This window comes from Ammodytes marinus (genome assembly GCF_949987685.1).
Source record: "Ammodytes marinus genome assembly, chromosome: 15".
Classification (NCBI taxonomy): domain Eukaryota; kingdom Metazoa; phylum Chordata; class Actinopteri; order Uranoscopiformes; family Ammodytidae; genus Ammodytes; species Ammodytes marinus.
Genome location: NC_137219.1, coordinates 28,121,449 through 28,137,921, shown reverse-complemented (window position 1 = coordinate 28,137,921; position 16,473 = coordinate 28,121,449). Strand labels below are relative to the sequence as shown.

The following is a 16,473-nucleotide window of genomic DNA, read 5'->3' as shown; positions in this document are numbered from 1 at the left end:
AATCGAAATTAACTTGTTAATTTGACAGCCCTAAACAAAATATATATAATAATAAAAATGTATAATAATAAATAATATATATCAAAGCCTTAATGTATGCGCTGAGATACAACACCACCAGCTCCTATTCATATTGAAAGAGCAATGACCAATTGGGAAACTGCAACACTAAACTGACCAAGGATGTAACTTCACCACTCTGTCAGTTACTCAGTATACTGGTCCTCCGTCGGTCAGTGACAGACTTTCATATTTATAGTACTGCCAACACTTTGTGGTGCCACGCCGTAATTCTGACGCCTCATTGTTCAGACGTCTCAATGCTCCGAAATATTTCCCATTAGATCGACATGCCACTATGCCGATGGTTCAATGTTACGAAAACGGAACACATTGGTCCGAAGTGCCGTTTGTCCGATTATTCAAAAAGTATGCGCATTAGGCCCACGGCCCTATATTCTGACTATATACACAATCCCTGGAGTTTCTAACTCGCTCTCTCCCCTCTCTTTTTCTCCTCTCTCACACTGAGCACCAAAATACGACCTATAGGCCTTCATCTCATGTTCACAATGCATATAGTAGAGAAACGTGAAAATAACGCTCAGTTTGACAGTGTTTCAGCACCATGGACAGAGAGTGGAGGTAAACCGCTGCCCCTGTACGCCCGGGAACAATTATGTGCTCGTCAAACATGTTCGCATTGCTTCTAGTGTATCAAAAGCATAACGAGAATTAAAGTGTGATCTATGTGAAATATGATCTTGCATTGTGAACTAAAGTGCAGTGCAGGCTTTCAAATTTGCCGGGGCACTAGCGCGTCTTGCTATGCTCCTGCTACGATTCAGTCGCGCTGGCTCTGAGCAAGAACATATTTTCCTGCTAGTAGCACTAGCATTGTGTGCTTTATGTCCCTCTCTGACGTTCATAGACCGGAAGAACAGGGATGCCTCTTTAAGACTTACCCGTTCAATGTACATCATTTAATTTAAATATAAGGAATTCTTCGCTCAGGAGGATAATTCTGATTATTGGCAGAGGTGATTTTACACCAATATGGACATATTTATTAATGAGGACATTGATTTTAGCTAATAAATTACTTAATACTTTACACAGTGTCCCTTTAATTAAAAAGTATAAACACCAAACTGTATTACAACCAAAATCCAATCTAAGTAATAGTCCGAACGTATCATCAGAAACATTTACTTGAAGTATGAAAAGTGAAGTACTAAAAGCAGAACATTTTGACTTATTATTTCTCTTTCATTCATGTAAAAGCAGGACGTTACTGTTCTAGTTGGATGAGGTGGAACTCATTTTGTACATCATATTATGTAACATTCTGCATTATGTTCCAGACATACACACCAGGTTTTTCTCACATCCAATAAAAGAGGGGGAAATAGCATCACCTACAGTGTGCAACTATTAATGCATGTGTGTGTGTGTGTGTGTGTGTGTGTGTGTGTGTGTGTGTGTGTGTGTGTGTGTGTGTGTGTGTGTGTGTGTGTGTGTGTAGACTTTTGCATTGGTCTCACTCCTTTTAAACAGAATTAAACTAGGTCAACTGCCCTGCTCAGCTTGCGGCTGCTTGTGTCTTTGATTTTGAGCAATAGAGCTGCTGCCTGCTGTGACTATGTTTTAGAACCATTGTTAACCGTTAGTTACAGTCCACCGCTGTTATAGCAACTCATGCCTGTGGTCAAAAGTTTAAAAGAGACATTTGTATGTTTCATGGTTGAAGATAGCTACTATCTGTGTGAGATATCCCAAAACCATATGTGCCTGGATGTACAATCTACAACTCTGGTTTCAATGTGACACCATCATGTGATCACCATGATAAGCGGCTATAAAAATGGTGCATCATCAGCACAGGCATAGCAGCAGAGAATAGGCCTTCCATGGCTGCTCTGTCATCTTTTATCTTTTGGTATTGAGGACAGCCAACAGAGTGCTGCTGGAGGGCAGAACACTATATATCTTCAAACAGTCCACATGTGTGTTATATACGTGTTCTTCGCCAAACCAGTGTGTTGAGCCACTAACAAACCAAAATGTGTATATGTGCCAGTCAGTTGTAAGGCCCATTTTAGCAGAAACCTAAATATAGCCCTTGTGTCTGCAGCGAGCACACATGGTGAATAATTGTGAGAGCCTGCAGGGGATAAGGATTCTGCAGCATGCCGTGTGAAAGAAATCTCTCCAGCTTCTCCACAAGCTGTGAACGGCTCCGGCTAAACGAGGAGAGGAGAGGGACATGTCCTGATACGTCAGAGGCAGAGGACATAGGAGGGAAAGAACTGGATCTAAATACACATTACAACATTTTCTTTTCTCAAAGGTATACTGTCTTAGTTTATGCTTCATATTATTTGGTATCACATTACAATAAGGGTACATTTTTTAACTGTTAGTTAATGGTTAGTTCATGCTATGTAGGTTTAGTTAATGCATAGTTAATGCTTATTAACGGTGAGTTAAGTTAACTAATGTTTAGTTAAGCATTAATGAAGCATAGCAGTAAGGTAATGCTTAGTTAATGCGTATTACGCTTAAACTACACAGTTTTTACGGTTAGTTAATGTTAAGTTAATGCATATTAAGCATTAACTAAGCATCAACTTAGTTTATTAATGTACCATTATTGTAAAGTGTTACCATGTACAGTAAGTCATAGAATCTGTTTCAAAGCTTGAAATGCCTGTATGATATGTTCATCTTTGCAACCCCACTTTATCACTTCAGTGGTGCAATTTGAGACTTAATAAGCAAAAACTCAGAAACGTCTTCGCCTTGCATGCACAATATGATTGGTGACTCAGCCTCTAAAGCTGTGAGCTAAGGAAAAACAATACATACAAAAAATACTTGAGTGCATTTTAAATGCACTTAAAGAAAGAGTTCATCATTTCACATTTTGCCTCACTCTCCGGCTCAAGAAAAGGCGACAGAAACCGTTCCTGTAACTGTGCGTGCATTTTTGATATAGAAATGAGCAAAGGTCTCTCATCCAGGTTAGCTTAGCTCAAACACTGGTAGTCAAGGGGAGCAGGTCAAAAGATAAACTTTATAACATCACTAAATGGTCCTGTGTGCTTGTTCAGACCTGTTTATGGTGCACTCTATATTTTTACACTTTATGTCATTATATAATCAAATACAAAGTGGAAGGACGGTCACATATGTATTTGATTATTAAATTACATAAAGTGTACGAATATAGAGCGCAACATAACGTGGTAAATAAACAAGTCCCAACAAGCACACAGGAGCGTTTAGTGATGTTGTAAAGTTTATCTTTCTACCTGCTCCCCTTGACTACCAGTGTTTGAGCTAAGCTAACTTGGATGAGCGACCTAAGCCCAAATATAAAAAAATGCACACACATTTACAGGAAAAGTTTATGTCGCCTTTACCTGTGGCAAAAGCTAAACATTTGAAATGTTGAACTATTCCTTTAAATTAGGGCTGTCAAGCGATTTAAAAAAAATCTAATTAATCACAGGCTCTGTGATTAATTAATCTAAATTAATCACATACTTATATGACACTTTATGCCTGTTTATAAACAACTGTATAGGCTACCGTTCGTCTCTCTCTCTCTCTCTCTCTCTCTCTCTCTCTCTCTCAACTTCTGTCTCCTCCTCTCAGCCAGGTTACTTCATTAAATACATTTAGGAACTACTAGCGCCGAAAAAAAAAAAAAAAAACAAGCAGGCTAAATGACTGTCTATCTCCCACAACAGACATCGCTGCACTGCCACAGGTGCGGTGCGCATAGCCTATGCCGACTCATTCACCGTCCTTCTCATAGCCAAAAATATTGACACACACACACACACACACACACACACACACAAACGAGGAAAAAAGACAGGTATATGCTTGGAAGAGTGAGAGGGGGCAGGTGTCCGTTTGAAGGAGACGATCGCAGCTAGCAAACAAAAGTGAGACACAGAGGAAGATTGAGAGATACTGTTTTGAACCTGTTGTTAATTAGGCACCCACTAAATCAATAATGCACAGACACTGCGGAGAATAACATAAGACGTATTCCTACCTTCATGCTTATTTGCCCGGAGCTTCCCATAAAACGTCCCTCTCTATGCTTCTTTCTTTACTCTTTAATCCCGTGCGGGCCGTGTCAGCAAGCTACAGGTGCAGCTCCGCTATCGCCTCACCTCTTTTGCACCGGGTCAAAGGGCAATATAGAAGTGCGATTAATCTGCGTTAATTTTTTTAATCGTTAATTTGACAGCCCTACTTAAATATATCAAAGTAAGTTTCATGTATCCTTTTATAGCTATACTTTTTTGAAAAAATAGATTGCAAGTAGGGGAGAGTGGCCTAAGTTGTGCATTTTGGAAGTTGTGCCACCCCTTGTTTCTAGAAAACCATGGAAGAAATTGGAAATGTGACCACATATTTAAGAAGAGCCATCCATTTGACTCATCCTGTAAAGAAGGGAGACACAAGGAATAAGATATAAGCACATTTAAGCTCAAAAAACTGTGTTTTGCCTTTCAAAGTAAAATTTCCATGATCAAGGTTTTTTGATTATTGTGTCTGAACAATTATAGACAAGTTTGAAAACATTTGACACATGTTTTAGTGCTTTGGTATGCTACATTTTGAGTCTATACAGTTAGCACGATGTCAGCCCTAAACTGCTGCATCATGCTTATTATCCAAATTTCTGGGATTGGGGTGATTTGTGCCAAAGGGCCTGGTTGAGTTATAAGTAAGTAAGTAAGTAAGTAAGTAAGTAAAATGTATTTATAAAAGCACATTTATGACAGTTTGCACTGTCCAAAGTGCTGTACATAGTGCATTCAGTAGGTAAACAATGAAGGTAAAATAACAATAATCAAAATAAAAGACGTAAAGCCCATACATCCACATAAACACAGATAGTAGTGCAGAGGTAAGATAGTTAAAGGGGAGGAAACACCAGGGTGTACATATGGGTTTTGAGCCTTGATTTAAAGGCAGAAATGTAGGGGAATCACATTTGTCAGGTGGCAGTTGGTTCCACAAGCACGGAGCAACTAGTGCAAAGTACATTTCTGAGAGTTGTGCCAGTGGCATGGCTGTATACGCTGGTCACCAAAAGAAAGTGATTGTCTACAGTAGCTCAGAAGAGAGTGACATCTCAATTCCACTTAACGACACCACTGATGAGAGTTCAGATGGCCAGAAAGATGATGATGGTGACTTTGTCATTGTGAGCTTTGCAGGTAAAACCATTAGATCTGCTAGGCCTTGTTTAAGAAAATTGTCCTTCAATCTTTGTCAACTATTTACTTTTTTTTACTTTAAATACACCTTAAATAAGTGATTGTCTAATGGATTTGTCTTGCATTACAGTTTATGAGATATATATCAATGGCACAATTCACCCCATGGTATTCTCTCCAACCGCACAACTTACACCACACCGGGAGCAAGTTGTGTATCAAGACAACTTTTTTTTCCGAAAGCTATATTTCTTCAACAGTTTATTCCAGATCCAAAGTTTTTATTGCCAGGGATGCACAACACCCTGAAATATATGTACATATTTGAGTTGGAGACTTTACTGTCAAGGCCTTACTTTAAAGTCACTTTGAGTGAAAAGTTGCACAACTTAGGCCACTCTCCCCTATACATTTTTGTATTCTATTGATAGGGTATTTTTACCACACTTAATTTACAATTGAACTATAGTGTACCTTTAATACAGTGGTTTTCAAACTGTGGGGCGGCGGGGGGCGCGGATGAATATGTAAAAAAAAAAAAGAACAAAAAAAAAATATATATATAATAATTGAGTTTGTGTTTTTTATATTAACATCACGGCACAGCTGGACAAGAGTTATTCTGCTTCGTTCCTCTCACTGCATTTAAATGCATTCACTATATTACAGAGAAATAGGTCTCGTTAAAGAAAAAGAGCACCAAGCCCAACCCAGAGGACCCTGCATACATTTTTTTATTTTAAATTCATATTTTTATGGAAAATCCATGTGTCTTTCTTCAATAGCTTCTAATTCGTCCGACCCAGTGTCTCCAAATTATTTGTTCACACAAAATTCCTCATATTAAGCCTCTTAATTTTCCTCTAAAAGTGCACCAGATTCATAGCCTGGCATTCCCAGACCTGCCACTAGGCGCTGGCAAATTAAATTTGCGGCGCCTGTTGGTCTGGACACGCTCCGTTGAAGCTTTATCAAGAAGACCAGAAATCTGGGCTCACGTTTCAATTGGTTCTATCTAATATGGGCGCGCCAGAGCCCTTTATATGGTACTCTGGGGAGGACGTAACCGGATGACGACAGTGACGTGCATGCGACGTCGAAGCCGTGATAGTAAACATCAAAGATGGCTGCGGATATGTTGTGTGAGTTTCAGACTGCTTTGGCCTCGACCCTTAACGATTTGGAAGACGGCACTCAAATCTTTCATTAGCAAGTAAGAGGAATGTTCTGTTTTGCCGACCGACAACGGCAAACGTTTAATTTAACAGTTTAATAGCTGTTCGCTAAACGAACGGGGCTTACGTCACCTTGTGCATCGCTCTGATTGGTTGTAGTGCTATCCAACTGCGTGCAGTGGCATTTGAAATGCACGAGTAGGAGCCGCCCCTTGAGTTGGAAATTACTATTGATCGTGGCCAGACCCTCTATCGTTCAAGATATCAGGGTCTGGATTTCCAGGCTATCAATCTGGTGCATTTTGAGAAGAAAACTAAGGCTAAATCAGCTGTGTCCTATGTGAGCTATTTAGTACTATTTTCTGGAATAATTTGGAGACACAGAATAACCAAAAGGGCAGAAAGAAAAAATGTACAGTTTTAAAAAAGCTCTCTGTGAAGTCTTTGTTTTTTTTTCTAATACAGTATAGCTCACTATGGCCCCTGATCTTCGTAGCCACGAACAATGTAATTTAAAAAATAACAAAAATGCACTTGGGCATGATATGGGGGGATCATTTTTATAGGTCTGGGACGTAATCAAATCATTTCCGACACCTGTCTTTGCTGTGTGGGGAAAACCCAGGGAGCATAGAGTAAAATATGGGCAGTGAACAATAAATCACAATCCAGTGGTTACAGTGGTTCTGAAGGTAGATGCTGATTCAGGCCTTGATCTATGCCAAAGCATCTCAAATGTGCAGTTTTCGACTAAAAAACTAAACTTAGTCGAAAACGTTCAAGTCATCACTCCTCTCCTTGAAGTGAGAGAGGACTAAATTATTGACAGCGTAGGCCCCAGTGTTTCCTCAGTTAACTCCATGCAGCTCACTGGATGCTAGCTGTGCTGTGCTGCAGAGGGCACATCCCTGTGTACACTGCACCAGCACAGGCTTCATAAATGATTCATCAGCTCATTCTCCCCTCAAAGCCTCCATGAAAGCCTTTGAGGAATGTTCTCAATGCTAATCAACTGCTGCTAACTGAATGCTGCAGTGGTGTTGTATATGCAGAGATAAAGTCATGTTCTAATTGGGATATTTGGTGTGGAGAAACACAAGGCTATATAAAAAGCATATACTGTATAGCAACATATGCAGGTCATGTGGGGGAACACAGCTCTTATTCTCTTTGGAAAAGCTTTTAAAAATGTCAAGCAACCCATTCATGTATTTATTAATCCAAGCACGTTGGACAGTCTTATTACTTGCTCCTTAAATATGATGTTACAGCAAATAATGGTGAGGTCAAAACACCAGCAAGCTTGTAGGTTACAGAACACATTTAATGTCAATGATTTTCAGCGTGTGGACTTCACCTATGTACTGTGTACTTCAAATGTAGCTGGAGCTTTGACTACTTCATTCTCTGACCCATACACTTTGGAAGTAGGTGAAGTTGTGACATGATGACAGCGCATATTTGTCTGTTTCCATAGTGAGGCAGACCTTTTCTGGATACAGCTTACCATGTGCACGGCAGTCAGAAATAGTGACTGTCTGAGCAAGGGATGGGAAGATGTCTCAAGCCCCTTTTACACAGCCAGTGAAAGCCGGGAATATGCTGGAATTTCGGCCCTCCGCCCTGCTGTATAAATGCGACCGTTGCGGAACGAGGGAAGAAAGGTGCGAGAGATTGTTCCGGGAATTTTACTACCTCGGGGGGTAGTAAGATTGCCGACACAATCAGTTCCGCCTCTCTGTTTAAATGCGGCCGGCTTGTTGTTGCGGAACAGGGGGGTGTTTGACGTTCCATAGCCTACGTTCTAAACATGCGACCATGTTAGCAGTTGAAGGACGTGTGTTTAAAATTAATCACGGCGGCCTGATGTCCCGTAAAAATCACCAAATAAAAGGAACGGCGTATAATCTAGCTGGTCATAAGGTCCGCTGCTCAATCCAAACCCCCGCGCTTCATTTTGCAGAGTTTATGAGTCTATTCTGCCCGGGGGAAGTTGTACAATGGGAAAGCTAGGCTAGGCTAAGCTAGGCTAGGCTAAGCTAGGCTGCGACCGGATCGCCGCCACTATTATTATCCTAAGTATCCACACTTTATTTCTGTCTACAGTAACGTGACTTCACACACTGTGTGTATGTGTATGTGTATGTCTGATTGGCAGATCTCTGCCCTCACAAAGAGACTTGCTCACAGCCAACCTGTCACACAAACACACACACACACACACACACACACAGACACAGACACAGAGGTGAAGCGGATTGATTTTGTCAGTTTGGTTAACAGTCCCAGTGATGTTGGACTCAGCGCGTAGCGAGATCAACCGGCACATCGTGGGGACAGTAAAATACGGCCCTCTTACTGCAAGCTCCAGCACTTCTGCTCTCAATTCACCGGCCAGTGTTGTTGTAGTAAAGCAGCTGACCGGCGCGGCGCTAAATGTTTACGTCACACAGGGGCTACTGATGCGCCAGCAGGCCGGCGTTGCTTGGTTCTGTGTAAATAACACAGAAGCAAGCAAAGCCGGCATATTGGAGTGATGTTGTTCCGTCAATATGCCGCAATATCTGTGTAAAAGGGGCTTCAGTGTAAATAGATTGAAATTACACAGTCTGATATGACCAATCATGAGACAAACAAATGAAATACAATCACTGAGCACATTAAACGCTATTTGCTTTACAGATTTTCCTGAGAAATGGAAGCCAGCTGTATACCTACTTTGTATACCTACTACCAGAAATTCTTCACTTTAACAACTGCATTGATGTACATCGTAAGATACAGACCATGTTGAGACCAAACGCCTCTCCTTCTGCAAAAACACATCCATATTAAAATGATCTGCAAGATGAGCCGCGTACAGCTAAAAATACATTGGATCTATAAAGGGATGCCATGATTTCAAAAGCTTGGGCACCACTGCCTTACAGCTTAGGTATCACACTGCAGTGATGGATAGTAACAAATGAAAATACGGTATACAAACTGTAAGGGTTGCAGGGAAAATTTTCCTGCAGAAAGAGTGAGAGGGAGTATTTTTGCTTTTAATAATTTGGGAACATATTGTTGATAATACTTCTGAACTTTTCCTTATAGTATATTTTGGAATGGCATATTGCATCAGGCCTTTTACTTAAAGCTGCTAGGAGGAACTTTCAGTTTGTGTTAAATCTTGCACCCCCTTTGGACAAAAGCGGTAGTGTTTACTATGCCAGCTGTTGGTCCTAGGTGAGGTTTTGCTAAGCTCTGTGTAGGAAATACAATGTGTTTGACACAAGTTAGTGTAGTTTTGTTAGAAGTGCCTGTTTCTAAATCAAAACAGATCTAGTGAACAAATGTCACATTTTGCTCTTTGGATGGTGTATATATGCACAAGGTCCCAGGTTGTTAACAAAGTGGAAATAAAAGAAAGAACCTTGTACCGGAGCCTACCAAAGGTTTTGATTATAGGTAGCCCCAAATTATAGGTTAACAAGGCTGTGTAGTCAAAAGAGGCCATAAAGTGAAGAGTGGAAATAGCTCCAACCTGAGCCCATAGAGCACTGTTCCGTCCGGGTGCAGTCGGATCATCCGGTTCTTCACGGTCACTCCATGGACAAAGGACTTCTTGTCATTGATGAAGTACGTGTCGGGGACCCACAGTTGGTCGGCCACTCGGTTGTCCAGGGTGAGGTTGAGAGGGATGCCTGTGTAGGAGAGGCGCTTGTCTCTCCACGACTGCTGGAAGTACATGGTGATGGTGTAGTCCTGTTGGGAGGACAGAGGGCCACAAGAAGATTAGTACATCCACATGAAGTGCTTAATAAGTCATGTATCTCTCTTGCCTTTGATCTACTATCGCTGTGACAGTGCTTAGTTAATGCTATTAACCCTTAGTTAATGCATAGTTAATGCGTATTAGGCATTCACCAACTGTTAATGCTTGGTTATTTATGGAAAGTTTATACATGGTTAAGAATTAAATATGCAGTTAAGTAAGTTCATGCTTACTTTAAGCTTATTAAGCATTAACTAAACATTAACTAACGGTTAATTAATGTACACTTATTGAAAAGGGTTACCACACTTTTATGAGCTACTAAAGGAACTACAGACCGACATCAAACCTCCCTTTATTAAGTAATATCATTGCACATTATATGCATGAAAATGTATGAATTCATTCATGTAGTACTTCAAGAACTATCAGTAGTTCACTAGGATAAACTGTATATCATGCATGATTTAATACAGGAATAATTGATTCATTAATGAATGCTTCAGCTGAGGTGTGTTAATCATCATGATCTTTGAGTTATAACTGATGATCATGTCTGACCAGTCACACCAATACACATGTGTTTTCAACCCAGTGTTGAAATCATGATGAACTAAGCAGACTCATTTCTCATGACTTCATCATGTTTGTGGCCCTTCAAAATAAAGTGCTGACCTGGTTCATCTTAATCAAACCATTTAATTAAATTCAACGTTACCACTATCTCAAGGTCATAAGTGGTAACCTTCAATGTCTTCAAAAACAATGAGCAAGTCAGTATGTGAGTCTTAGGCCTGCATTGGTGGCTGCAATGAGCCTGTTTGGCACTGCACATATTTTCAATATAGGGCTGAAGGCTCAATACTGCATCTGAAGTAGGGATGGAGGTCACTACTTTTTATTGATATCGATACCATTATCGAGTCTCCTTAACAATTTGAGTCCTTATCGATACCACTATCGATACTTTTCTATTATTTTGTTGAAAGAGAAGTGGTATTATTGCTTTAATTGCCTATAAGATGATCAGAGCTCAAGATAGGACGTGAAACAGGTCATAAATCCATAATTACTATCTATTTTATATTGCTGGGAAAAAAAGTTTTTCACCAAAACCATATTATTCAAGTTTCTTGCGGAAAACACATTTTTAGAGGGCCAAGCCCGAGAAGGGCCTGGGACCGCGTTTTGCAGAGTAACGCGGTTCCATAGCCCTGCTGGGCAGGGAACCCTATTGTTTTCTTCTTCTTCTTCATCTTCTTATTCCTTACGTAAAAGTGGTGCTGCAGGCCAAACCGTAACGGGTTGGGACATGCCACTTGCAGGGCTTATCCAGGTCCGTGCCTGGTACGCAGACAAACAAATTCAGACATGCCGGCCACTAGGCGCTACAACAACAAAACGTTTTGGGCTATAACTTCCACACCGAAAGTCCGACAGTCAAAAACTTTATATCCACAGATTCACACAAGGGTAGCGGTTACAGGTGGTTCAGATTAATCCTGCTATTAGAAATTAATCTGAAGATTAATAATACCTTAATAATTTATTAAAGTTCAAAGGGGCACCACCATTCATTTAAGAAATGGAAAAATAATAGCAAATTGTCTCGTTTAATCAATGATTTATTCTCAAATGTTAATTAGTTTAATGTTCAGTTAAATAAATCAATATTAATAAATCCTAGTCTCAATGATCATTTCCATAAAATAATGTAATCAAATAATTACTATTATAAATTTGGTAATATGATCTTAACACTGAAGGCTACAGAATCCTTGTACTTGTTGGTTGCGGACTTCCCAATAATATTCACACAAATGAATGACAGAAACTTCTAGTTACAAAAGAAAATGCATGTAATGTATTAACATAAAGTAAATAAAATCCAACACATTTAAAAACCACTAAAGCACACAGAATGTGTGTGTGTGTGTGTGTGTGTGTGTGTGTGTGAGTGCATGTATGTGTAGATGCAAATTAGCTGGTCTTTCACACCTTCCTCCCTGTGGTGGGGGAAGAGAGGGAAGAGAAACAAAAGGAGCCTTTGGCCAAAGGTTCCTTTAAAGGTAATTCAAATCAACATAAATGTTTGGGTATCTAACCATTAAGTCTTAAGGGTCTGGCCTTGGTGGGAGCTTGGTTCGTTCCCTTGTTCTTCTGGTTCTTCTTTGGGTTGCTTGGAGCAGCCGGTTGGATCCTTGTTCCTCTTTGGTTGAGAGGACCTTCACGGCTGTTTGGACAGGCCGTGGTGGATCAGGGAGAGCAGAGAACAACGGGCCTTGCCCGGGTCCAGGAGTTGGAGAGTCCCCCTTCCAGTATGGAAGTTGGGGCAGGAGAGAGCGTGCTAGCCTCCTTTTTGGTAGGCCAAGCGTGAGCGTTCCACCACCTCCGAGGGTGGTTGAAGAGGAGAGAGCACCGAGCACCTCGGGTGGTGCTTGAAGAAGAGGCTGGCTGCACCACTCCGTTCGGAGATGTAGAGACAAAGAGACTGGGCTGTACTAGCTCACTAGCTGTTATCATACAGCAAAAAGACTTCTGATCAATGGCAGAAGAGACAGGGGGACACATCCTGGGGGGGTTAGGACAGAGGAACTGATAGGTGTGAAAACACAGATAAAAGCCTTGGCTCAAGCATTGGAATGTTGGGGGTTTTGACACCAACATTTTGCTGTAGAGTCAGAAACCAAGTAATTCACTTTAGAGTCCAAAGTCTTAATGAATGAATGAACCCATGTACATATTCACTACACAAGTCAGCTGCATCTTTTTTTATGTCTTTTGGCGGGAAATTGAAAAGAGTGTCTTTACTATGGAGAGGCTGACAATCTGCTTTTGCTCATAACTCCCCAACCAAACATCGCACATTCAAAAACTTGACATCCACTTGTTCGGTAAATTGAGTTGCATCTTTCTACCTACGCGTTAGGGGCTACAACTTCCACACTGAACATCCCACAGTCAAAAACGTTATACTCACAGATTCACACAAGTCAGCTGCATCTTTTGAGATAGGCCACGCCCATTTGCATATGTATAGATTTTTTGATTCATCGCTAAAACTGTGACAGTCACCAAAACATACTCCTCCTACAGTTTTCGCCCGATTTGGACGGAACCAAAAGCATTATGCTCTACCAACTCCCACGAGCAAAAGTTGGATAAAGAATTTTTCTCCGACCATCGTAAGACCAAACGGTAGCGCTTTAAAGATTTGCGCATTAGCTACCTTGTACCAAACTGCTCCTAAATCCAAAACGATTCATCCTATCAACACCAAACTTCACACATATGTTTGTCCTACGGTTTTCAGGTTGGTTCTACATTTTCGTTAAATTTCTCCAAAAGGGGGCGCCAAAAACACAAAAAGTATACATCTCCTTATCCGCTTGACCATCTTTCTCTGCGATCTTTTGCCTTTTGGTCTATAACTCCCAGACCGAACATCCCACGTTCAAAAATGTTACATCCCGTGAAGCGAGGGGCTGGCGCCGCGGACAACGACGCCCGATCCCGAGTCGCGTGGGAGGCTTGGCTCCCGTTCACAACTGCTTGCAGTTCTAGTTTTTATTTTGTGTTACATTTGAACACATCATGATGACCTTTTAAAGACATTTGCCTAATATTACCGAGCCGACCTGAACAGAACATATACTTAGCAACTTTTTTTTAAGCAAATTAGCTCTATATCCTGCCGATTTTTCTATTTTTTTTTAAAGATAATTTTTTGGCATTTTCAAGCTTCACCAGACAGCACACAGTTGAAATTGGGAGACAGAGAGAGAGGGGGGATGACCCACAGCAAAGGTCCACGGGTCGGACCTAAACCCGCGACCACTGCAACAAAGGCCCGAGCCCACATGGCAAGCGCTCTATCCACCACACCACCGGAGCGCCCATCCTGCCGATTTTAACGTGGATTTGAAAACTGGATCACTATTTTTAACTGACGGGACTTTCTCCACCGTCTGGTTGTGCGATTACTGCCGCTGCTTTGAATGACTGTTGATGCGCACGGTGCCGACTCGGACTCCGAGCCCGACTGCAGACCGTTGGAGGAGTTTGAAGGTAAGACAGTTGAAGGTAGGCCTACAACACTTTTATATGCAGTCTATGACAGTGTTAATTTCGTTGACTAAGACTATGACTAAACATATTAGTCAACGAACATTTTTCACGGACGTAAACTAAATAAAAACTAAATAAAAAGGCAGATATGATGACGAAGACTGAGACGAATATAACTGACACTATAGTCAACGAATAGGAACGATACGAAAATGTTAGGGCGGGACGAATGGAGAAGAGATCCAATCAGAACTACTCTTTTTGTGGGACAAGTTGGGGAGAAATCCAATCAGGGCAAAGCAGTGAATGCAACCCTGTGTCGGTGAAAATCGACGGGACACCGCGCCAGTGTGAGCGGGTGGAAAAACTCTGCGGTTTGATGGACAAAATGATAGTCAGGGATATCCTGCCCGTTAACCTTGTCTAGGGGAACGGCTAAGTTCCGCGATCTGTTTGTAGTAGGCTATGTCTCGAGCTTGAATACACAAAGCCATGTCCCCAAACTGACTGCGCAACTATATAGGAAATGAACTGTGAAACTGCCGCCTCCCTCCGTTAGTTTCTGTTTTCACCCGAGTAAGTTACAATCAACAGTCTCCGACGCATGGACAGCGTTCAATTAAAACCTCTCATTTTATTATCAAAAAGGCTTTGATGCAATAGAAGTCCGAACACACACAGCGGCAGCAGTGTTGCTTAAAGGAAAGCGCAGTTGCTCACTTTTGTCAGCGCCTTAACTGCGTGCTGCTGCCCAGGGGCGGCCTTAGAGATCTCGGGGCCCGTTTCAAGACCTAGTGTGAGGACCCACTTATTTTTTTTATTTTCTTTCTTTTTTCTTTTTTTATAAATAATGCTTGTGCATCCTCCCCGCAAAAAGAAAAACGATTGTGGAATCCAGTTGGTTCATAGACAGATCATGAGATAATGGGCCCCCGGGCACAGGCTCTTAAAGCCCTCCCTCCCCCCATCCAGTCAGGTGATGATTTTATGTGAGATTATTAGGATAGAATAGAATACATGTTTTATATTACAACCATTAAATCTGTCTGTATTGCATATTCAAACCTTAATACCATTCAATGAAGAAATAAACACTTAGTCGACCAAGTCCGCTGTATATTTAGTAGTGGTGGGCCGTTATCGGCGTTAACGTGCTGCGTTAACGCAAAACTCTTATCGGCGATAAAAAAAATATCGCCGTTAATCTCTTATTCCACCTCCTGTTCGGCTCAGGGGAGATGGTTCCCTCCAGGGCCGATGGCTGTTCGCCGTCAGGGTTAACCCCCTTCCGTGTGTTCTCTGGTCGGGTAATAATAGCCGGGGGCCGTTGTTGACACTTGAGGAGCCTTTATTGCAGGAGCGAAGCTTCTCTCACACACCCGCCGCTCTCTCTCTCCATCACTTGCCCACGACACACACCACCTGGCTGCAGGATCGCTAATGTAACACTCAGCGCCAAACCCCCTTCACAAATCTGTCTATTCAATGTTTACTTATGAATGTATCCATGTACGTACAGTAACTCTGACATGTACATAACTTAATTTATTGTTAATAATATGGTCTGTTTATAAATTCGGCATATGATTAAAGCATCTAAACGCCCGTAATCATGTTAAACGTTTACTGTTTTTAAGTTATTAATGCCACTCGCTCCCGCAGATACACAGCAGAGGGAGGTCTTGTATTCAGCCATTGCTAAAGGGAGTGCTGTATTATGGAACGGCCGCTGTGGTACGAAATTCCAGTCTCAACAATGTTTTCTACACGAAATTATAACTCTAGCGTCTACAGCCCGTTGTTTTCATGTAGTGTAACTTGTGTAATGTGTTACATTATTCAGCTGTTGCCGTGATGTCGGCTAACGCTGATGCTAATGATAACTAGCTCTCCGTCGCACAATAGACTGTAGGTTGGTGTTGCAGCCAGCTGTTAGGTGAAGCGCTGTCCCACAGGTAAAAGCCATGGACCTATAAAGCCTGTCCAATATTCACTCTAGTCCAGCTTCTTGAAAAGTTTATAAGGACTTTATTATTTATGTAAAAATTATATTTAATGTTTCACTTGAAGCACAAAAGTAATGGATTTATTTTCTGTTATAGCCTATAGCCTACCCAACAAATTAGTTTTTTCGTTTTTTTTAAGCACAAAAAACAGTGCAATGTTGTGATTTTTAGCCTTATATCTGATTAAATTGTTAGAATATTATTTGTTCGCAATAATTAGA

The 16,473-nt window shown here is 41.2% G+C and overlaps 1 protein-coding gene across 2 annotated transcripts in view; it reads right to left on the bottom strand.

The window, feature by feature from the left end:
* gabrb1 (gamma-aminobutyric acid type A receptor subunit beta1) overlaps positions 1 to 16,473 on the bottom strand; it is a gene marked incomplete at both ends in the record, with an annotated part of 59,485 nt that overhangs the window by 16,161 nt on the left and 26,851 nt on the right. For both annotated transcript variants that reach the window (XM_080042137.1, XM_080042138.1), the window contains one exon: positions 9,948 to 10,168. In XM_080042137.1, the coding sequence (XP_079898263.1) occupies positions 9,948 to 10,168 (221 nt within the window). The remainder of the gene's footprint in view (positions 1 to 9,947; positions 10,169 to 16,473) is intronic.